General features: G+C 44.9%; 1 protein-coding gene across 1 annotated transcript in view; it reads right to left on the bottom strand.

Annotated features, from left to right (window-relative positions):
- LOC138248750 (trefoil factor 2-like) overlaps nt 1-24,644 on the bottom strand; it is a 100,873-nt gene extending 76,229 nt beyond the window's left edge. The window contains exon 1 of the mRNA XM_069202610.1: nt 24,529-24,644. Within this exon, the coding sequence (XP_069058711.1) occupies nt 24,529-24,610 (82 nt within the window). The 5' untranslated portion in view covers nt 24,611-24,644. The remainder of the gene's footprint in view (nt 1-24,528) is intronic.
- Nucleotides 24,645-25,427: the final 783 nt, after the last annotated feature.

Here is a 25,427-nt window from a genome sequence, read left to right as displayed (position 1 = left end):
GTACCTAGCAGAGTTTCAACCATCTGGTGCGCTCCAGCACTGGATCCTGAGTTGCAGCTTCATACTTTTGGAAACTGAGTTACCCCTACCAAGTTGTAGATGGCACCCTGTGCCAAGGGCATAGGCTCACGGGGGTAGGGTGTGTTGGAGGGATGCTGTGGGTCAGCAGGGTGAGGCCACTGGGGCAGTTATCAGGCAGGACAACATCAGTCACGTCTTGGGGGTGTGTCAGGAACTCACGGAAATCGAGCAGCTACAGAGGGACATGCATAGAATTTGCAGGAACAGATGGAAGACCACAATTCCAACATGGCCTCCTTAACAGGTGTGCTAAGGGGCATACACACAACTCCTCTGGTCAGGATTCTCAAAAACAATCTTCCCCTTCCTTTGGCTCATCAACAGTAGGCCCATTGACATTGGCGCCAGCCACAGGAAGGGAGGCACTGCCAGAGGAAAACCAGCCTCAGACATCCCTGCCTCTGTAGCAGCTGATCCCCCCCTAAACAGGGTCATCCAACAAAGAATCCAAGAGGTATGGATGGCAAGACACCCACCACTGGTAGCAATAACCCTCTTCTTTAAAGTCCTCCCTTGTGTGTTACACATTCACTTTGTGGACTGATCTTGAATCACCTTCCATTTCCAATGGGAGGAGCACTCTGGACTTTGGCCCTCCAATAGTGTGGCATCTACTCCAATGATTTCATTCACCATGACTGACCCCATCACATTTCTTATTTTTTGGTTGATTCAAAATATATCTTCTGTTAGCCATAGCTTCAAAATAAAACTACCCATCACTGACTCATTGTCTGCTGATATTGATTTCATATTTAGCCATGTAGATATGTCAAACCATGTGAACCATACGATGATGATCCAAGGTACTTGTTCAAGATGGGATATGTTGCATGTACACAGTGTCCAGCTAAGGATTACAATCATCCCACACAAACACATAAATACAAGTGTCTTGTCAAACTAAGAATGTTAATGCAGTGTTTAGCACATCGGCTGTCAATATGTCTCAACAAATGGAATTCATAAATGATAGACTGATAGTAAATGAACATATTTACAGGTACAGACCTCCAGACCATGGAAGGAAGGGATTTGCCAGATATTGTCCTGTAGAATAGGCAAACATTAAAGTGGCTGATATCACCAGCTTGAGCCTTATCACGCACCACACCAAAGTAAACCAACATCACATAATCCAAGATTCAGATAGAGACAGTACAACAGTTTCTGATCACAAGGTCATCTTGATCCAATGCTTATGCAACTGGTGGTAGGACACAAACCTATGTCAGTGTTTTGGCCGAGGCCTACAATGATGAAATACATCTAGAGCTACATACAGGTCATACGAAAAGAATGTTTAGCCAATGTAAAGAGAAATTACTTGGTTGTGACCTAGGACTACATATTTTATGACACACATAATGCATCAGCCCCACCATAGGACACAAAACAGGTCCAATGGACACTTCTGAACTTCCATCCAAACCCTGTGCAAACTGTCTTGGCACAGGTCTCCTGCACCCAAACTGTGTGACCTACAATACCTGAAATAATAAGGAGCGGCTCCTTTGCAATGGCGAAGGAGCGTCGCCCCCCCCGGCTAAGCCAGGAGCTGAAAGTTAAAATGATGTTTGTTTATTGTTTTATCTTTCAGCTGCTGGTTGAGACAGCTGCATGTGAAGGGAGAGGCCGGCTGGGACATGGAAAGTGGGGGTGGGGAGGAGAGAGTGACCTAAGTGCACATGTGTGTTTGGCTGACCTTGTTAGGCCTGCTAAGCACACATGCGCACTTAGGTTTCTCCAACCTGGCTGTGTTGAACAGCCGGGCAGGAGAAACTGCATAGACCCCAGAGTTGTGTCTGAGCGGCAGCTCAAGCCACTCAGACCAATCCTGATGCTTCTTTAGGTTTAGCATGAAGACAGTGCTGGATTGCTGGGGAGCCTCTGCTGGTGTCCCCGTGAATCCTGGGACACTAGAAGAGGATCGAGGCAGCAGGGGACTACGGCAGCAGTGGGGAGACGGGAAGGGGTAAGTTTTTCTTTTAATTATTATTTTTTATTCCCCCCAAGTCCCTCTTCCCACCCGCCCCTCCACTTGAGATTTGGCGACGTCCGCCGCTGGATATAACCCAGGTCCACTTTGTATGTCAGAAATGCCTTATATACTCACCAGTGTCACAACTCTGAAATGCCCACATGAAGATGTCATGGTGAAGACACCTGTACAAAGGACAGAACAAGGAGGCTTGAAACCATACATATGACACAAGTCACATAGCAAGCATCTGGAAAACAAAGCACACTGAAATGAATCTGACACAAACAAAGCAACATCATCAAGGTGGGGATGTGTCAAAAGCTATCTCATCAATCAACCTTTGTCTGATTTTAGGAGAGTGTCAGCTTCCTGTTTCAAAAACACTAAACTCCACACATTCTCAACACAACAGTTCATTGTACAGTCATAGTCATAACATAACGTGACATACTTACACTCATGAGAAATAGCTGTGGATGAGATCTTCTCACAAGTCAGCTCCTTCCTCTTCACCACTGTCATCTTCAGTTGGCATTTCAGGACTCTCACCTGGTGGCACTGCAGGCTCCTCCCCCTCTGGATGTATGGGATGTTCCTCTGCAAAGTGGTGTTGTGGAGCATGCAGCATGCCACAGTGATCTGACACTGGGCTCAGCAGACCACCATGTCTGTGATTGCTTTTAAATAAAGCAATTTTTTTTTTTAATGCAGCCCGTTTTTCTCAAGGAAAACGGGATGCGTTTAAAAAACAAAAATGCAAAGTTTTCTTTTCATTTTTTAAAAGTGCTCTTAAAAAATGTTTTCACATGCATTCACAAAGTGAATGGGTTACTACCTACTTGAAGTAGTCGGTAAAATGCGAATGTTTTGCGACCCCATTTCAGTCAGAAAAAAATCATGTAGGAAGGTGGCTTTCTTCTAGCATGGTTACCCTCATTTTTGGCCTCTTTGTCAGTGTTTGTCAGTGTGTTTTTACTGTCTCACTGGGATCCTGCTAGTCAGGACCCCAGTGCTCATAGTTTGTGGCCTATATGTCAATATGTTTTACTGTGTTGTCAGTATGCTTGACTGTGTCACTGGAGTCCTGATAACCAGAACTCCAGTGCTTATGCTCTCTCTGATTCCAAATTTGTACTTACATACTGGTAACCCAGTATTCCACTCCAGATTGGCATACTGGACCCCCCTTATAAGTCCCAAGTATATGGTACCTAGGTACCCAGGGCATTGGGGTTCCAGGAGATCCTTATGGCCTGTATCATTTATTTTGTCACCCATAAAGAGCTCATACAAACACTTTTTCTGGACTGCCATTGCAGCCTGAGTGAAATAGTATAGCACTATTTCACAGTCATTTTCATTGCACCAGGTTGACAGAGTGGGACAGGAGGGTGACATTCAGGAGAGTCTTATTTCCCTGGTGGGGGTCTTGGCAATGTTCTCTGTCTTCTGCCTTGATCGCAGGGACCATTTGCGGGTGGTTCTCCTTCTGCAGGGGGTGGGGTACTGGTGGCCTGTTGGTCCTGTGTCGGGCATCCTGTCCACTAGCGCCAGTGGATGTAGAAGGCTGTTCATAGGTTGGGCTGGTGTCAGGGGCCCGGTGGTATGCCACTGTCTCCCTCATGGTGTTGGCCATGTCTGCCAGCAACCCTGCAGTAGTGACCAGGGTGGTGTTAATGGACTTCAAGTCCTCCCGGATCCCCAGGTACTGTTCCTTCTGCAGCCGCATGGTCTCCTGGGAATGGTGGTATGCTCTCATGATGTTTGAGAGTGCCTTGTGGAGAATGGGTTCCCTTGGCCTGTCCTCCCCATCACACAGCAGTCCTCCCAGCTTCCCTGTTGTCCTGTGCCTCCGTCCCCTGAACAGTGTGCCCATTGCCACTGATCCCAGGTCCCTGATTTGCTTGGGTTAGTGGGTTTGCCTGGGGTCCCTGTAATGGTGGACACACTGCTGATTGACGTGTCCTGGGGACAGTGGCATGGGCCCACTAGGTGGGTGCTGGGTGGTGTTTCCTGAGGGGGGAGGTTCTGTGGTGGCTTGGGACTGTGTCAGGGGAACCGACTGTCCAGAGGTCCCTGATGGGCCGGGCTGGTCATCTTGATCCAGGCGTGCAGAGTTGCTGTCATCACTGTGGGCCTCTTCTGTGGGGGGACTGGATATGGCTGGCACCTCCTGTCCGGTGACGTTGGGTAGGGGTTCTGTTGGGGTGTAAATGCATTGTTATTGTATCTGTGTGTGCCATCTTGTGCAATGGGTGTGTTTTCCTCTATTACTGTGCTTGCACTATCGCCTTGGCCCTTGTGTGAGTGGTGATTGTGTGCCCTGGGTGAGTCTCTCTCTTGGACATGCTTTGGTGATGGGTATCCATGCAGGTCTGTGATAGGTGTCCATGCATTGATGTTGCATGCAGGGCTTGGTATTGGGATGGGTGGGTTGTGATGGTGGGGTATATGTGAGGGGGTGGAGTGATGTGTGTGAGGGTAGGGGTAGGAGTTTGTGATGGCATGCAGGATTTATAAATCTTAGTAAAGATTTGAGTTACCAGAGTCCAGTCCTCCTGCTACTCCTGCGAGGCCCTCAGGATGCATAATTGCCAAGACTTGCTCCTCCCATGTTGTTGGTTGTGGGGGAGGAGGTGGGGGTCCACCGCCAGTCCTCTGTATGGCTACCTGGTGTCTGGATACCACTGATTGCACCTTCCCCCGTAGGAAGTTCCACCTCTTCCTGATGTCATCCTAATTCTTGGATGCTGTCCCACTGCGTTGACCCTGTCCACAATTCTCCACCATAGCTCCATCTTCCTAGCAATGGACGTCTGCTGCACCTGTGATCCAAATAGCTGTGGCTCTACCCGGATGATTTCTTCCACCATGACCCTGAGCTCCTCCTCAGAAAACCTGGGGTGTCTTTGAGTTGCCATGATGTGGTGTGAGTGATGTGTGAGGTGATGTTAGATGTGATGTGTGGGGTGATGTTTTGGGGTGTGTGGTGTTTTGTGCGTGGATGGTGTATGAGTGATGGTGTTGTGTGCCTCTGAATGCTGGTGTGGTCTTTGCTTTTCTCTCTCTCTGCTTCTTCAACATTTTTCAGTGTAAGGGGTTGTGGGTAATGTGGGTGTGTGTTTTATAGTCTTGTGAGTTTGTGGGTGTGGTGTGTGTATGTGTGTCAGGTGTGTGTATTTAGAATTGTCCAATGTGGTTGTGTTATGTAAGTGTGTATGTATTTTGAATGTGGCGGTGTGTACCGCCAATGGTTTACCGCTGTCGAATGACCACTGCGTTGATTCGTGGGTCGTGATAGTGTGGGCGTATTCCTGTTGGCGTGACTGTGTGGGTTTTGGTTCCGCCAATTTATCACTGACTTTTGGTCTGGCGGACTTGTGTGGGTGTCTGTATTGTGGAGGATTTCTCATTGTGGGTCATAATACCCGTAGCGGATTTCCGCCACGGACACGGTATGTTGGCGGCCATCGGCACGGCGGTCAGCGGCATTTACCGCCAATGTTGTAATGAGGGCCTTAATCTTTTAGCAGATCAATTCCACTCAAACCTTAAAATTCATAAATATGAAGGGTTCTATTTACCAGTATTCCATGCAACGCACTTCCTCTGTCTCCTAGCACTGGTGCACTTGTGGCAGCCTAGCACCAATGCAGGCATGCTTGTGTTACAAGCAGGATTGTTGTTGTGCAGGAAGGTATACCTTTCTGCACAAAACAGTCCTTTGAGGCATCTTCCCCATTCTATGTATGCTGCAGAATGCAGAAAGAGGCAATAAAGAGAATTTAATTTATATATACAGTATATACATATATATATGTGTATATATATATATAATTTAATGGCGCTCGCCACTAGGTAGTTATTGTTAGGACCTAGTTTCTATATAAAAACGTTTTTTTATTTGCCTATATCTTTTGCGCCGCTTGACGAATCTTCACTAAACTTTCCAAAACAAATTGCCAGTCAAGTCAGCTGCTACCAAGAAAGTTCCGGGGTGGTCTGTTTTTGTGTGGGGGGCTCGAAAAAGGGGGGGTCCAATACACAATTTCCCTATTCATTTTTCCACAGGGATTTTGAACAGCGATGGCGCAAAAACTGCTGAACGGAATTACACCACATTTGGCAGGAAGGTAGGTCGTGGTCCATAACGAGTGCTTTTTTGTTTTGGTGTAATACCGTCCAGTAGTTTTGGAGAAAATATAGAAAATCCAAATTTGTATATCTAGGGATGGAAAAGATTTGCGTCCCCTTCTGATCTCGTGCTGAGATCTGATTGGCTGATAACAGAAGCCGTTTAAGTGTTTTCAGCCATCTTAGGACAAGTCGAGTCCCAAAACAAAAGTAAAAAAAAAAAGAAAGGAGGTCAGGTTACGAACACCCTGACCCCTTAGCTTTGGTGGTGGGGTCCCAAAGGGACACCCCCAGGGGTAACATTTTTTTTTTTTTATTGTTCAAGCAGAGTCACAGTGGATAAAGGACGGTGGAAGGCAGGCAACTTAATTTAGCGTGGGCGCAGGGAGAAACTTGCCATGCACTGCTAATTACCCCCTCAAAATATGATATGCATACCATTCTTCATAACATCATTGATGATATCAATGTAAACTGTGCATGGTGGGGGCTCGAGTTATAGTTACCTTAGGGCATGAGTTATAGTTACTTGAGGTAACTCTAACTGTAACTGGTGAAGTTTTATGGTTTCATTCTTTTAAAATGTGAGCCTAACTATAACGCCCCGGTAACCTTTGTTTTTTTAAGTGAATATATATATATGCGGTCACCAGTAGGAGGACCTAGTTTCCATAGAAAAATACATTTTTTGACTTGCCTACATCTTTGGCACCCTTTGACGAATCTTTACGAATTTATTTTTAAAAAGTGTTCCCGAGAAATCTTGTTGTACATTGGAATTTTCGGGGTGATTCATTAGGCAGCGCTGAGAAAAAGGGGTCGGGGGGATTTCCCTTTGTAATTCCCATAGAGATTTTGAACACAACTACAGCCCGAACGACTGGACGGAATTACACCAAATTTGACAGAAAGGTAGCTATTGGTCCGGAAAGAAGCTTTTTTGTTGATTGGTGTTCAAATCTGTTCAGTAGTTTTTGAGCTACTAAAAAAAAACCTAAATATAGATATCTGGAGGAGCAAAGACTTTGTGAATACTCCCAATCTGCTGCAGAGATTTGTTTGACTATCAACACTTCAACCAGGAAGTGGTGTCAGCCATCTAGGGCCTCAGCTTCAGCCGAGTCCCTGAAAAAAAGATTTAAAAAAAAGAAAAGGCAACAGGGTAGGGAAACCCTGACCTCTTTGTTCAGTGCTGGGGTTCCATGGGGACCCGGCCAGGCAAGAAAGCACTTTAAAAAAAATATTTAGCCCTAAATTTGCAACCAATTTGTGAAATAAAACAAACAAAAAAACAAGCAGGGTCTCCTGTGCTTGCTTATACTAAAGTCCCTGTGTGGGCCAGGTTTCAGGGAGTATGTAAAAAATAAAGGAGGGGGGTGCACAGGGCCTCCCCGGGGCTTCTAAGCAAACTAAGAAGGGGGTCTGTCGTGGACACCTGGCTATCACCACCTCCCCAGGGCAAATTGTAAATGCTGGAGGGTGGCCACGCGGCCCCCCCTCCTGGAGCCAGTAATGGCTCTGGGAACCGCCAGCCCCCAGGGCTGGCTCCTGCTATGTCCCGGGTGCACACCCATAGGACATAGCTGTTTGCTCAGACATGGCAGGAGCTTTGATAGCTACCGCCAAGTGAGTGCAAACACTCTGGTTCTAGCAAGTGAAGGCTGTCAAAGTGCTTCCGCCCGCTGGAACCAGAGATTTCATCTCTTTCACTGCCCACAGAGATGCGGGCAGGGAAAGAGATGAAATGATTGCTCTTGCACACAGAGAGGGAGCTGCATATTTAGCAGCTCCCTGTGTGCAATAGCAGTACTAGCTCCTGCTGGAGGTGGGGAGATAGCTGGGACTGCAGGGGTCTTGCCCCCAAAGCACAAACAGGGAAGAAAGAAGCAGGAAGGCACAAACAGAGAGCAAAAAACTAGCAGAAAATGGATAGAGAGGCAGAAACAGAGGGCAAGAAATGAGAGGAAAGGCAGAAACAGGGGGCAAGAAATGACACAGGGTTGGGTGCTGATAGGGGTTGGCCACAGGGTCTGGCCACTGCTAAAGGCTGTGTGCGACTAGGGGCTGGATGGTAATAAGGGTTTGGCTGCAGGGTTGGGTAGTTATAGGGGTTTGGCCAAAGGCCAGGCCCTGTGATCAAACCCCGCCACACACGGCCAAAGGCCAACCCCCGGCAGTGGTTGTATTAGCGTATGGTAAATAAAATTACTTTACGTTATAAAAACATAGAAATTCATTGAAAAAAACTAGGTTCTGAATTTACTCGCACAAAATATTAGAAATTCAGCAGTTGGATTTTTTTTACGCAACAAAAACACACGCCCTGAGGTAATGATAACTCGCTCCCTTACCATGCATTGTTAATTACCCCAGATAGTACAGCACTCATGACAACTTCTATAATGTCATCAAAAATATAAATGAAACATTAGCAGTGAAAGTATTGAAGATAAAACTGTGCATGGCAGGGACGCGAGTTATAGCCACTTAAAATAGCTATACGTATTTAGAGGAACACATACATGGCGCAGAAAATCATTTTTAGTGTTGCTAATAACTTTGGTGCTGTTTGATGAATCTTAACAAATGATCAAAATTAGTGTGGCAGTCAATTCAGTTCCTGTCAGGAAAGTTATGGGGAGATTTGTCAAGCGGGGGCTGAGAAAACAAGGGGGGAGGTCTCAAAACGCAATTTTCTCATGCAATTCCCCATAGTCATTTTAGACATGACTACAGCCCAAACATCTGACCAAAATTACACCATATTTGGCAGGAACCTAGATTTTGGTCAGAAATATCGCTTTTTGTAATCTGGTGTAAATCTGCTTAGTAGCTTGGAGTTATTAAAGAAATACATTTTATGTATATCTAGAGACACAGATCCACCGTAGATACATGCACCAACTTCAATGCCTTGATTGGCTGGCCGCAATCTGAAAGGGAATTTGCGGCTGCCATTTTCTATAATGGTACTCAGTCCTGTTGACAGGGGGAGGATAAATGTTACCATGACCCATTGGGAACGATAGAAGGTGTCTCTGAGGGATATCTTATGGGCAACAAATTGTCTAAAATGTTTTTTCAGGGCAAACGAGGATCTGCGGATCCACCGCTGCACTGGGTGACCCCCCATGTAAATCCATGATGTATCTGCAGATCCAGACCCCCATTAAAAAATATACACCCTTTCACACACTCACTCAAAGACGTATTCACACACTCACTCACACACCCTCAAAACCACTCACACACTCAGTCACACATCCATATATCCACTCACATACTCACTCAAAGACCTACTCACACACTCACTCCCACACCCACACAACCACTCACACACTCACTCACACATCCATATATCCACTCACATACCCACTCATACATTTACTTACCACACAATCACATGTCACTTACATACCCACACACCCGCTCACACACCCACTCAGAGGCCCATTCAGCCCCTCACACCCCTGTCATACATCCATATTGTCAGGAATCCCCAAGGTGCCTCATGCGTTATCTGTCAGCATCCCCAGGGATTAGGGTTAAATCATATCTCTGTTCGTGGTTTAACCTTCATGTTTCTAAGTAAACATAATGGGGGTCATTCTGACCCTGACGGGCGGCGGAGGCCGCCCGCCAGAGTTCCCCCACCAAAATACCGGCCGCCCTGGGCTGGCGGGCGGCCGCCAAAAGGCCACCCGCCAGCCCAGGGCAAATCAACCTTCCCACGAGGACGCCGCCTCAGAATTGAGCCGGCGTAGTGGGAAGGTGCGACGGGTGCAGTGGCACCCGTCGCGTATTTCAGTGTCTGCATAGCAGACACTGAAATACTTTGTGGGGCCCTCTTCGGGGGCCCCTGCAGTGCCCATGCCTTTGGCATGGGCACTGCAGGGGCCCCCAGGGGCCCCACGACACCCCCTACCGCCATCCTGTTCCTGGCTGGAGTCCCGCCAGGAACAGGATGGCGGTAGGGGGTGTCAGAATCCCCATGGCGGCGGAGCGCGCTCCGCCGCCATGGAGGATTCTGCAGGGCAGCGGGAAACCGGCGGGAAACCGGCGGGAAACCGGCGGGAGACCGCCGGTTTCCCACATCTGACCGCGGACGAACCGCCGCAGTCAGAATGCCCTGCGGGGCACCGCCGGTCTGTCGGCGGTGCTCCCGCCGACCCTGGCCCCGGCGGTCTCTGACCGCCGGGGTCAGAATGACCCCCAATGTGCTGTGTTACACAATTGGTTTTAGCAATGCTTGTTTTACCAATGCTTGTTTGCTAATGTGAGCAGGTGTAGACATGTGCTTCTAATTGGGTGTGGTGACTCATCCACATGTGGAAACTCAACTGCTTTCCTGATTGGCTATAAATAGCAGAGTGAAGCATGCCTCCCTGCTTGGCTTTGTTTTGCTTCCTGATCTCAGCACCCTGCTGTCATCCTCATATTCAGGACTTTTGAGGAAATTATTTTCTTCGTTCCTGTACCAGCTGACACCAGGTATTCCTCCAGCACTCTGGAAAAGACTGCAGCTAAGTGACTAGTATTCTCCAGGGAGTTTGTTCTTTGAGCGCCACGCTCTCCTAGAACAACTGGTATGCTTCAGACCTCGTATTTTGGCAGAGTGCTTATCTTGAAGAGACAAATGCATTTCTGAACATTCTACATTATTATTGTAGTTACTTGCCTAAATGTGCTTCAGGAAATCTGCTTGAGCTTATGTACTACAAAAAGTGACAGTGCAATTTTAAAAGTGCATTTACGTGACTTTTCTTTCTCTAATAGCATAACTCTTGGATTTAAATTGTGTCATTCATGCCTGTGTTTCAGGGTTGAGGAATTTGCTTTTTGAAGGGTTTTTCACACACACAGTGAAACCAAACCAAACTGTGCCACCCTAACTGTTTGAACCCAGAGTGGACATTTGTATTTCTTGGATTGTTTTTGTTCCTTTTAGTTTAACCCTATGCATGAAGGAAAGTTATATGTGATATAATTTATGCCCTTGTTTGTCTTTCTTGTGCATGATAAGTGCAACCACAGTTCTAATTGCAGTGTGCAACAGTGACTCTCTGGGAAGCCAGCTCTAGTGTTGCAGTACTTATTGTTATGGTACTCAGTTTGGGGTTTTGATAATGCAGTGTTAATAACTGTGCCAACAGTGTTCTGGAGCATCCCGGTGTACTTCTATCGCTCTCGTGCCCATATCAGAAAGAGAGATTCAGTTTCAAGGAAGTTGAGTGCACTAACTCTACTATCACTCTGTCAACAATGACCTGCCCCCCAAAGATACAGGGTGCCTGGCTGGACCGGCAAAATGTGACAGTGTGTTGTCTTTTTCTCTTACACTCCACCTTTCCTTTTGGGACACCTGCCGGGGTTTCTGTGTCCACCAGGAAGTGCCAAGAGCTGTTTCAGGAGGTCGGGGGCATACCATCGCCCCTGCAGACATCCTGCTTTTAAGTTGAGTGGCCCGTCTCAACACATTTAGCCACTCAGACACCCATTTACATACCTGTGCAGTCCCTGATACATCCACTCAGAGACCCAGAGAACCTCTCACACATCCACTCACAGACACACAGAGGCACCTACACAGCCTCTCAAATTCTTCCACACCAACTGACACACCACTCAGAGACCCAAACAGCCAGTAACACATTCACTCACATACCCACCCACAATACACTCACATGCCCACTTACACACCCACACTGCTACTCACACACCTACTCAGAGACCCAGAAAAACACTGACACTCACACACTCATGCAGCTAATCACACACACACATTCATACACTCACATACCTAGTCACAAACCATTCACACAGTGACACATCTACTCACACAACAATTCACACACTCACACACCCATTACCCACCCATAAAGCCACTCACACACCCACATAGCCACTCACACATGCACTCACATACCCTCTTATAGACCCACAGAACCACTCACACACCCACTCACAGACTAACACAGCCACTCACACACCCACTTGCACACCCATTCACAAATTCATACCCCCACTCACACACCCATTCAGAGACTCACACACCCACTCACAGACCCAGAAAACCACTCACACACCCAGGGACCCACACAGCCACTCAAACATCCACTCACAGACCCACACAACCACTCAAACTCACATGCCTATTCACGCACTCACACACCCACTCACATTCACTCTCACACTCAAACACTCTCTGACGGACCCACAAAACTACTCACACACCCACATACAGACCCACAGAGTCACTCACACACCCACTCATATACGAATACAACCAATCAATCACCCACACAGCCACATACAACCACTCACACACCCTCTCACGGACCAACAAAACCACTTACACATGCATTCACAGACTTACAGAGTCACTTACACACCCACTCACACACTCTCTCATGCACCCATACAGCCACTCATACCCACTCAGACATCCACTGTATTAAATAAAGAACCAGTGTTTGGGAGAAGGGTTGCTCTGAAAAGATCTTTTGTGTTTATGATGTGTAGATGATAATTACACATATAACAAAATACATCCTTTTATGTTGTTGAGGAACATCCTGTTGAATCCATCTGTGAAATTGACTCCATCCTTTCTATATATAATTTTTTTACAGAAGCGTAAGTTGTTTTGGTATATAGAGCCCATTGCTCATTTGGCAGGTTTTTCTCAAGAGGAGGTCAGTTGGAGCTGGGCTGACAGGGGTCGAGCTTGCAGGGGCCAGCGGTGCTGCAGGCTGTGCTGCAAGCCGACATGCCGCCAAGTCACAGGAGCTGCCAAGCTGAGTTTCCACCACTGAGGCTGGAGAGTTAGGAGAGGCCAGAACCTTGAAGTCTCAAGACTCAAGCCCTTAGCGCTTAGGGACGCAATAAGAAAAGAGACGCTGAATGAACCATGGAGATGGCCCTAATTTCAATGGGAAGCTCCACATGCTTCGTGTTCCCTGTCTACCCTGCTTGTCATGGTTGCCTCGCCTTGCCTCATCCCACCTCATTCTGCCCATCGGCCCCACTTGACCACCTGCCTGCTTGCCTTTGCCTGCACCTGCATGCCTCATTTGCTCACTCATTGTTGAACCGGAGGTAGAAAAGATTAGTGGTGTGGTGTGGCAGTGAGGGGGGCTGCATGGGGGGGGTTGGGGCAGCAGAGAGTTTTGGCAGAGTGCTTCTGCATCATCGATTTAACTGCTTGCACCACTAGGCCACTATCTACCTCACCTGCTGCCTCTGCCTGTTATATTAGCACCAAGGAGACTTGAAGTAGGCAGTGTGGAGCATGGGGTTGTAGTCAGCCTCCGCAGAGTGTGTGCCTAGCCCCCTTCTTCCCCACGGAAGTGGCCCAACTAAGACTGTGTGCGGCTCAGAAGAGTCTGTAATTGAAGAGATGGTGGAGGTGGCAGACTCAGTGATGACCTCACAGACACGAACATGTACGCTGTCAAGGCAGAGGGGCCTGAAATCCTTGAGATCTGTTCAACACTGGATGAGGGTGGCAATAGTTCTCAAAACAAACTTAATAAAAGTACTGTCACCAGAAGTTAAGCGCAGCGGACAGGACTCTGGCCACAGCCCAAACCCAGTAGCGTTGAGACTTGCACCATCAGAAGTACGACATAAGATCAAAATGGAGGCAATAGTATATCAACATGAGCAGGACCCCCCTAAGAAGGGGATTGATCGGATGAGCTTGACGACATTGACAAGCTTGAGAAGATCAAAATGGGCTTTGGGTTGCCCCCTTGAGATGCAATGCTCACTGACTCAATCTTTAACCATTTCTGGGGAACAGGAAATAGGCACGGAGGTGGAAAAGCGGAGACTCTAAATGAACAGACGACTGTTCTTTAGACTCTAAAGCACTCAGTGATAGCACTGCTGATCAAATCATTACCACCATCAACTCCTCCTTACTGGCGGTGGTCAAGGCCCTTTCCTAGCAGTTGAATAAGCTAGAGGTCCGGGTGGATTTAATACATATGCTGGTGCAGAGTGTCTTATCCCTGGATGGGAAGATGGACAGCTTGAGTACGAAGATTGACCAATGGTTCTCCCAAAAAGGAAATGACCTCACAGCAAATAGCGCAATCACTGACAAACTTACAATGCTACCAGAGCTATTGTCGCCATTATTAAATCATTGTAAAACCAGGCACTTGGATGACCCCAATAATGATGAATCTGCCATTCAGAACCTACAGGAGGGACCAGGGAATGTAGAACTTTGTGATGAAGGCAACATAGACAGCTGTGCTCAATGTAGGGCTCAATCCATTAGCGCACAAAGATCGAAGGTCACTGAGCATAATCCACAGATGAACTTATCAGCACCTAATATGGAAAATGATAAACCTGGTAATTATGCTAATCAGAGAAAAGGGCATGTAGGCCAAGTCACGAAAACGTACCACGTTCCTCAGCAAGGTAACCTGGAAGGTGGGGGAGCCTTTGAATGCTTGGAGAGCAATGGCTCACTGTCATGCCATCAAAAGAAAAAGTTAAGAAAAGCCTATGAAACATAGCAGAAGACTGAGTCGCCCCTCTAATATATCCCATACCACCCACACCACCCAGAAAGTGTGTTGCATAGCAATTGAATGCAGTGATGGGCAGGAAAATGGCACTGACTCCAGCAAAGAGGGCCCAGCAAAGTATCCAATTTTCATTCTGATGATCTCTGCACTAAAGATAATTGAACAATCTAATCAACAAGCAGATGTGCAAGTGAAAATGGATACTGAAGTCCGGCTCACGCAACATAAGACTTTGCACCTCCCAAGGCACACCTACGCTCAGGTGGTGGACTCCACTTGCAATAGGTCTGAACAAAATTCAAATTCCAAGACTTCTGACACCACATTTAAGCATAATATATCTTTCAGGCATGTAGGACTTCACCAGGTTCCATGTAGTGTTATACCATAGGAGATTGTGGAACAAGCATGCACCGAGGAGGTGCATTGTCTAATTACTATTGATGCACAATCCATGAAGGAGGTAGTTAGAAAGGACCAAGTAGCAGATTACCTAAATGAAGGAAGTCAGCTACTCCACTGAACAAAAATTTATAGGGACAACTTCTCACAACCGCTGGCACCATCTAACACCGTCCTGATCTTCAACCCACAGTATGGAACAAGAGGGTCTTGAGACACACTAAATAGGTCCAACATTCTTTATCTTTTGAGCAACATTCCAACACTCAGATGTCTTGCAATGGCACATCTTTTGTCTGGGCAGCTCAAGAACATGACACTGACAAATTAAAAGGATTCAACCTTACCAGAATGTTCCATTTCTGGTGACACTATAAAAATCATGGCATTACTGAATGGGGAATTAGTGTGAGCATGCTGGCCCTGGATAAGTACCCGCAAACCTGACAGATAGACAACAAGTCTGTCAAATAAATCAGTAGAAGAAACCCGACAACCTTAGAATATTGACACAGGATAAGGCAGTTTACAGTATCCTGAGAGGGACAAAACAAATAAGGCCCTCTAATTGGGAAAGAAGGATCATGATCAAAATGGTACGTGACACTGGAGATAATCATACTCCGAAAGGCTAATGTGCCAGACAGCTGGAAGAAGCATTGACTAATCCGATTGGTCATGGGTTTCAACGGTGCTCACAGCCAAGGGGTAGCCCCATACCGTGCTGTAAGGGGGGAAATAAGTCATCTCATAAAGACACAATCAAGGTCATAAGCTGGAATGTGGCAGGGCTAACTTCTACAGTATCTAACACAAACTCTGTGGAATTTTTGCAATCAGAGGACATCCTCTTATAAAAAGAAACATGGTTGAGGGAGCCTATTGCTATTCAAGGTTTTCATGCAATTCACACATCAGCCTAAAAGAAAAACCTGTTTGGAAGGCTTATGGGTGACCTTTGGACTTATGTAAAACTGGATCTACAAGTGAAAGTAATGGCTCTTAGTCTTCCCTGCAATGTTTTGCAGGTGCTGGAGCTTAAAGATTTGGTAATAACTGACACCCCAACTTCCATTTTTGAATTACATTTGTACATTAACCCCTGCAGTACAATCCAATTCGCGATGGTTAAACAAATGGTCAACATAATGAGATCTGGTATGTATGAATATCGAATATCCCGCTCATGCTTTCACCATTGAGGGAGACTTCAACATACATGACTTAGGCCTTCCAGGTCCACAAAAATGGGTACCCCACGTGACCTGCTCAGGGCTCACTTCCATGACTTTTGTTTAAGTTTGGCCAATCATAATGGTACACAACCCCTAACTTTTAGGACTATTTCGACTTTAGATTCTATATTCCTAAGCACAAACCTGCAAAACAGGTGTGAGGCATCTTAAGTACAGCAGAGATCAGAAAGTTACAACTATCCACCGTCTTTAGTGGTGAATGCAAGGGCAACAACACTCATGAAGGAGTAATTGATAGAGCAGCCACTTCCATCCAATATTTGCCCTATTATCAGAAGAATCAAATGGGGTCAAGTAGCCAAGGGTCGGTATGCAGCCTGGAAAGCAGCTGCTACTCTTTCAACTTCAGCACACAATGCCACAATGTACCAAAAACAATGGAGGATGATAATAACATTGTTCCACTAGGCCTTAATAATAAACAAGCACAGGAAGCAACCAACTAAGAGTAAGCGTAACCAGTGCTCCATATTTTCTAGAAATTAAGCCTTCCAAGAGAGTAAACAAATATGTTACCTTCCTGTGATCCACTATTGGATCTGGAAGAACCGCTACACAGAAGAGAAAGCAAAAAGCACCAGAAAATCTAATAAGAAACTGGTTGGCAGAAAAAAAAAAAAAAAAAATAGAGAAGGAATGGCTCCATTTTCGCACTCTGCTGGCACCAAGTAAGTCAAGAGAGTTCTGCGATTAAATCAACAACTTAGCAAGTAAATCATTAGTCAAGGACAACACAGTTTCAGCAGACAAGTGGTGCGCTCATGAAATAACTTTATACTTTGATGCAGAGATACAGAACACGACCACTAATAGATTTTTCACAAACGTTTTGGATGAACTGAAAGCGAATCCAACATACATCACGGGAAAAGAGACATCAAGAATCCCTAAGAGCATTAGGGTAGATGGAGCACCCGGTCCTAATGGTCTGCCAGGGAACATTTTTAAGGATGATTGGGACTTCTGGGCACCACATATGTATAGTTTAATTAACAATGCATCTTGTCATCAAGTATTCCAGAATCGTGAAAAGGGTCTATCTTTTTTCCCATTCACAAAAAGGGCGATTGCACTTCGCCTGACAACTGCAGGTGAGTTGCCATGCTTAATATCGATAGAAAGGCATTTGCAAAGGTATTATTGTATGAACTTGAGGCACGAATTAATGATAGTAATATCATCCTGTACTACCAAACTGGATTCAGGCCAAACTAATCAACCACTGATAATGAGCTTTCTCTATCATATCTGGAGAAAAATCCAGCTGAAGTGAACATGCCCCCTCCCTATGTCTGTTTCAAAGATTATAGTGCCGCATTTGATGGAATTGACCGCAATATCCCAAGTGCAAAATTTTCTATGTAGGGCATTCCAAAGCAACTTTACGGATACATGGATGCGTATCAGGATCTCACATAGCTACGCTACCAGGAAAATATATACCAATAAGTTGCTCAAGAAGGGCTGTGTTATTGCCCCAACTTTTTTTAACATTTACACAGCCTACATGCGTGCAGAGCTGCTGCAGGGTAAAACCTTTCCACCCAAATTAGGTTACCAAAACTGCCCTGTAATGTAATATGCTGGTGACCTGATATTGCTGGATAATACCTGAATTGGATTTCAGTAGTAAAGCTGGCACTGGTAAAAGTTAATTAATACAAGTTTCCACAGCTTTTCTACAATTGCACTACAGAGTGCAACTTATCCTGTGGAGCATGAAAACAAACTGGAATACAAAAAGCTATGTGATGAAGCTTGTCATGAAGTGTGAAGAATGTTACAAAAGTTTAAACTTTTAATCATTGTAACTGTGAGCATGATCTGAAACCTAATGCTTGCTTTCGTGCATTTGTGATTGCAAGAGGTTCTGAGAACAGATTCTGATGTCCTATTTGGAGGAAATCATTTGATTGTTTTTGTGATCTACTGGAACTTACTCCTGTGAAGGGTTCATCTGTGTTCGAAACACTGTTGCATGATGAAGCTAGGAATTCTTTGAAAAGCATTGGACATGTGAATATTTGGTTACATTTCCAATGGAAAGAATTAATCAGGATTATGCAACAAACATTTTATATTGAGTATAACTATGTTTTGAAATATATTAGCATAGGTGTTCGTTCAAAAGAAAGAAGGTGTGTTCTAAAAAGCTGTCTTCTTAAAAACCTTTATCCAACAACGAAGACAGCAACAGAGCTAATGTTCAATATTATACAAAATGGTGCACATGCCTAATGCCTACATTGAAGGAGTATGCACGTTTCAACAATGATTTGCTGGAATTGGAAAAAGAATACATTTTGCCACTGAAGGCAGTATATAAAATGGAACACCAGGGTGTCAATGTGATGCTAAATGAGAAGTTACAAGCCTAAATGGATTCATTAGGAAAATCTGTTTCATTAACTGAAGTATTGGAGAAATGTTTAAGTCTATGCAAAAACTATAGGGTTATTTTGTGGCAAAACTTAAACATTGAGGAAGATTTGGTTAATGGTGCTATGAGTAAAGTTGTCGATTGTATTATTTTCCTAATAGGAATGGGCTAGAATACCTTGGGATTAAATTTGATCAGAGTGACAACACAAAGCAAATTGGGCAAGGTACTGTATGTATTCAGTTTGTGAAAAATGTATATGTTCAACAGAAACAGTTTTTAGTTTTTCTAGCATATGCCTTTAGTATTCATAAATCACAAGCTTTAGGCTTAGATGCAGCCTTTATTAATAGTGGTATCACAGTCTTTAAGGAAGGTATGTCATATGTAGCTTTGTCTCGAGTGAGGACATTGTCTAATTTGGATCTAGTTGCATTTGATGACAGCAGAGTAAAAGCAGACTCAAGTTGTGTTAAACCATACAACTGATTAAGAAGTCTCCATGCTCCTCATTTAGGACAATATCCAGTTTATGAGAAATGTTCCATCTGTCCACAGCAGAAACTTTCAAAACAGTGTGGTGATGCTGTTGCAAGGAAGGAAATGAAAGTGAATAAGGATGTTGTTAAGAAACCAAAAATTGAAAATGAGGGAGATGTTGAATATCAATTGTCAAACCCCTCTGGTTGAACTGTTTTGCTAATGCTAATGCTATTACAGGGACGTTATAGTTAGTAAATAGTATTACAAAACCTTAACAATTCATTAAAAAAACATAAGTTACAGAGATATTTTAAAAAGGAAATACCATGACAAACCGTAGAAATTCACTTAAAACACAAAGGTTACAGGGATGTGATAGTTAGGAAATACCATTAAAAAACAATAGAAATTCACTGAAAAAAACACGACAGTTAAAGGGACATTATAGTTAGGAAATAGAATTAAAACACAAACCTTAGAATTTCACTCAAACAACAGTTTACAGGTACATTACAGATAGACTTTTATTTTACACACAACAAACATAGAATTCAGCAGTTGTAGTTACATGAGCTAACTATAACTTTGGCCCCTGCAATTTACTGCTTATGACCTCACATATTACATCACTTATGAGATGGTCAGTGACATCACTGATGGCATCTCAAATGACATCACTGATTAAATCATCCAGCAAAGTATGCTTTAATACACTTAATAAAATACAATTTACATTTTTAAATATAACAAGAAAACCCCGCCATGGACAGTTTTCTCATGAATAATGGTATTGTAAATGTTGTAGTAATATTATCAAAGATGTCATAGAAGATGTCATGACCAATGTAATATGTGAGACAATTAGCAGTATATGGTGAAGGCATGAGTTATTGTTACTTTAGGGCATAAGTTATGGGGCATATCTACAAGGAAGTTGGTAGAGCCGTGCTGCGTCAATTCATAAATGCAGGGATGCGCCGTATTTACAAAAATACAGCACACCCCTGTGTTTTCCCTAGTGCTGGTGGTAGGTTCAGCTGCCTACCAGCCATTCTTGCACTATGGTGACTGAAGGTCTTGGAGCCGGCGCACAGAAAAGAATGGGGTGAGTGGGTGTGCAAGTGGTTTTGTGGGTCTGTAAGCAGGTGTGTGACTGGCTGTATGGGTGTGTGAGTGGGTGTATGAGTGGTTGTGTTGGTGTGTAAGTGGGTGAGTCAGTGTGTGAATGGATGTGTGAGTGGCTGTGTAGGTCTGTGACTGAGTATGGTAGTGGTTTAGTGGGAGTGGATGTATGAGTGGCTGTGTGAGTCTGTGAGTTGGCGTGCAAGGGGTTTTGTGGGTCTGTGAGCGGGTGTGTGAGTGACTGTATGGGTGTGTGAATGACAGTGAGTGGTTGTGTGGGTGTGTGAGTGGCTGTGTATGTCTGTGACTGGGTGTGATAGTTTTGTGGGTGTGTGAGTACGTTAGCAGGTGTGTCAGTGCATGTATGATTTGCTATGTGGGTATGTGAGTAGCTACATAATGGTAAATCTGAACATGGGCATGTTTGGTATCAAACATGTAGGAATCATACCCCCATGCTTTTGCAAGCATTGGTTGTATGATTCCTTGCACTCTGGGGGCTCCTTAGAAGACCCTCAGTACTGCCGTTTCAGCCTTCTGAGGTTTTCCAGGCAGCCCTAGCTGCTGCCACCTCTCAGACAGGTTTCTGCCCTCCTGTTGCTTAAGCAGCTTGAGCCAAGGAAGGCAGAACAAAGCATTTCCTTTGGGAGAGAGATGTTACAACTGCTCCCTTTGGAAATAGGTGTTACAGGCTTGGGAGGGGTAGCCTCCCCAGGCCACTGGAAATGCTTTGAAGAGCACATTTGATGCCCTCTGTGCATAAACCAGTCTACACCTGATCAGGGACCTCCAGTCCCTGCCCTGCTGCGAAACCAGACAAAGGAAAGGAGAGTTACCACCCCCTGTCCATCACCACCCCAGGAGGGGTGGTGCTCAGAGCTCCTCCATAGGGCCTCTGGGTTTTGCCATCTTGGATTCAAGGTTGGCAGGGAACTCTGGGAGCATCTGAGTGGCCAGTGCCAGCTGGTGATGTCAGAGCCCTCCCCTGATAGGTGCTTACCTGGTTAGGTGACCAATCTCCCTTTCAAACTGCAACAAAGAAGCAAGACGCCTTCTGCAACATTGTATCTTTAGCCCATGCCAGCAACTGCAACTATTTTCCGATCGTGCATCCTCCGAGGACAGCCCGTCTTCAGCCTGCACCAGAAGAGCAAAGGAATCTCCCTTGGGGTGAAGGAGTCACTCTCCTACTTCTGCAGGCACTACTGCAACGACAACCGGCTGCATGGATCCCCTCTCCTGCTGAGCTGCATGGATCCTGCATCATGGGTGGTGGACTGAAGTGGTCCTGATGGTCCTGAGGTCCTACTGTCCAACTTTGGTGGAGGTAAGAGCTTGCTTCCCAACGCAAGACAGTACCCCGTGCACTGTGTGTTTTGCAGTTGCCAAGGCTTGTTGGCATCTTTCCATGAAGTTCTTCATACAACATGCAGCTCCGTACCCCAGCACGCTATCCTGTGACGCACAGCTTCCTGAGTGGTTCTCCGGCGGCTTGGGATCCTTTGTCGTTGTGCTGCGTGGGTCCCTTTTGCACCTTGTTTGTCCTCGTGCTGTGGGACTCTTGAGGACAATGCCTGGTCTTCTGTGGGCTCTCTGAGTTGCTGAGACCCCCCTTCAACTCCCCCTCTTGGGTATAGTCCACCAGGTCCTTCCTGGTACCAGGCAGCTCCATTTTATGCTAACGTTGAACTTTGCGTGTGCCAAGACTTGTTGGTGGACTCCAGTGAAGCAAAACAGACTGCAATCTTCCATCTGGCGTGGGACATCATCAGGAACCTGACTCCATCTTCATGGGTGCAATCCCAACTGTTCTTCTGCACCAGTGGTCCTTCTTTTGCACCTTCATCCAGGATAGCAGGAGCTCCTGTTCTCCATGGACTCTTCTATGCTTCTTGGACTTGGTCCCCTTCTTCCACTGGTCCTCAGGTCCAGAAATCCAGTGTTGGTGTCTTGCAGTCTCTTCTGGTTCTTGCATAATCTTCTTTCTTGTGTTTCTGTGTGTTCTAGGAAAGTTACTGTGTTTTACTCCTGCTTTCCTGGGCTCTCGGTGGGTTCTAGTACTTACCTTTGGGGGTTTCTAATACTCCCAGCTCCCCCCTACACACTACACCTGCCTAGGTTGGAGACCGACATTCACATTCCACTTTCTTAGTATATGGTTTGTGCTCCCCTTAGGCCCATTTCTAACTATTGTGATTTTCAGTAATTGCACTGTTTTCTAACTGTTTTCCTGCATATTTCTGCATACTAGTGTATATCATTTTTGTGTTACTTACCTCCTAAGGGAGTATAGTCACTATGATATTTTTGATATTTGTGTCACCTAAATAAAGTACCTTTATTTTTATAACACTGCATATTTTGTTTCATGTGTGAGTACTGTGTGACTACAGTGGTATTGCATCAGCTTTGCATGTATCCTAGATAAGCCTTGGCTGCTCATCCACGGCTACCGCTAGAGAGCCTGACTTCTAGACACTGCCTACATTTCACTGATAAGGGATAACTGGACCTAGTTTCATGTGCAAGTACCATAGGTACCCATTACAAACAAGGCCAGCCTACTACAGCTGAGCTTTGTTTTTATTTCATAGAATCATCTAACTTTAAAATATCTCCGTAGCTAGATTAAGAATGCATGGTACATGGACACAGCAGTAATATATAAACATATGCATAAAAAGACCCATTCACTTCATTATTTGGTTGCTTGGTTTCAACCAATTAATGGGTAGTTCATAAGTGCCACCCTCAAGAATGTGAATGTTTCAATGGGAAGGAGAAAGGGTTGCTTGTGAGCCTATGATGGGTACCAATGTTGGATGGTTTAGTTAGAGGTAAATACAATTTGCTTCCTATCAGTTGATTTTTAGCTGATTCACCCACTCTTGAAAAAAGTAGTATTGCTTTATAAAGTAGGGTGGTGTGCAGGAATAGATAAGTGCCTCTGTCTGAGCACAGTGAGTCTTATGTATATGTATGCCAGGTGTCTGTGGAAAGTAAGGAGGTACCTTTAGGAAGGAGAGTACAGCAGTGCATTTAGAGGGTGAGTGCAGGGTGTACCTGTAAGCGGTGAGCACAGAAAGTACCTGTAGAATGTGAATGCAGAGAGTGTGTGTGTGTGGGTGCAGGGGCTGTCTAGAATGTGTGAAAGGTATTGTGGTTTTAGACTGAAGGGTGTGTGTGCTGCTGATGTGTGTAAGGTGCTCCTGTATATGCAAGTTTTGCTAAATAAATGGAGGGTGAGAGTTCAGAAGAGTGATGTTTCTGTATGTGACACTATGGGGGTTATTACAACTTTGGAGGAGGTGTTAATCCGTCCCAAATGTGACGGATATACCACCAGCCGTATCACGAGTTCCATAGGATATAATGGACTCGTAATACGGCTGGTGGTATATCTGTCACTTTACCGTCACTTTTGGGACGGATTAACACCTCCTCCAAAGTTGTAATAACCCCCTATATCTGTATGTGAGTGTGTGTGTGTGTTTGTGTGTGTGCAAAATGAATCTTCTGCCTGTGTGCGAAGGGCATACCTGTGTGAATGGGTACAGGGGGGAGCCTAATTGAGATAGTTCAGGAGGTACCTGTAGGAAGTGAGTACACATGAGTGAGTGGGGGGGACAGAGTGCATGAATTAGTGAAGTGGTGCCCATGATTTAACCTACAAAATATTGCATGTGATTAATTTGATAAATGATCATAAATTGGCCTTTTGACAATTGCAAAACAACTTTCGCCTTTTATTCATGCCATTTGCCTACAGATGGACATGCCTGTGTGTGTTTTGCCTATGCTTAACAATGTCTTTAAACACAGCAGCATAATATTTACTAGAAATATAAAATTCAAACAGGAAGGATAAGCACCCATCTGCCATGCTTATTACTTACTAATAACATATTTAAATTCTTAGAATAAGAGCTCAGAGCATTGCAAACAAATCCTATCAATTCATTTTAAATCTTAGCTTCCTCTAAACTCCTGTAATATAACTTAATGGCTGGTGGAACCTATAGTTCACTAAACCAGGACTGAGAAAAGAGAAAAATTAATTTTCACAATTTCACTAATTAGTTTAATTTTAAGTCATTGTGGATTTCTACTAGAATAGTAAGATGCAATACAATACATTACCTGGTGTTGAAGACTGTGGTCCTGCCGCAAAGACCGTGGCCACAAAAATAAGTGCGATGCAGGGGAGCAGGCTGCACATCATGGCTGTTTTACTTTCCCTGTCTGTCTGAGAGTTTGAAAAGGTGGATTTTATATACCCAGCAATGTTTGATTGTATTTATGTCACAGACCATCATGATTGCAAGAATAAACACTTCAGCCACACCACATGATGATGCTGGCTATTCTCCAGCTCCTTTTGGGTGAGCCAGTGGTTCATTCGTTTTTACCTCAGTTACTCAGCTGTGAATTTTTCCACTCTATCTATCTATCTATCTATCTATCTATCTATCTATCTATCTATCTATCTATCTATCTATCTATCTATCTATCTATCTATCTATATTTCTATCTAGTCACACCTAAGCTTCCTCTGTGTATGGCTGTCTAGACGGCATGCACCAAGCCCAACTGTCACCCACCCCAGATGTACGTTGGAAACATGCTGCAGGCACATAGGGCTAAGAGCAGCAAAATGGCAACCTTTATAAAAGCAGCATTTTCAACATTTTAACAATAATTCAGACTTTACCATTAAAGAGGTTTTATCGTTACAATTCTATAAATACTAAACATAACAGATCTACCTCCTCCCAATTGGAGTCACACCGTATCAAATGTAATAAGGAATCCCCCACATTATCCAATGGGAGGGGGCGGTCTCACAACAGTGTAAAACAAATTTGGAAGTTTTTCACTACCAAGACATGTAAAACTTTAAGGTACATGTCCTACCTTTTAATGACACAACACCCTGCAATATAGGCTACCTAGGGCCTACCTTAAGGGTGACCTATATGTAATTAACGGGGTGTTTAAGGCTTGGCAAGGGGTTTTAAATGGCAAGTTGACATGGCAGT

The sequence above is a fragment of the Pleurodeles waltl genome, chromosome 8, assembly GCF_031143425.1.
Source record: "Pleurodeles waltl isolate 20211129_DDA chromosome 8, aPleWal1.hap1.20221129, whole genome shotgun sequence".
Classification (NCBI taxonomy): Eukaryota; Metazoa; Chordata; class Amphibia; order Caudata; family Salamandridae; genus Pleurodeles; species Pleurodeles waltl.
The sequence above is the reverse complement of the archived record's forward strand: the minus strand, read 5'-3'. Positions and strand labels throughout refer to the sequence as shown.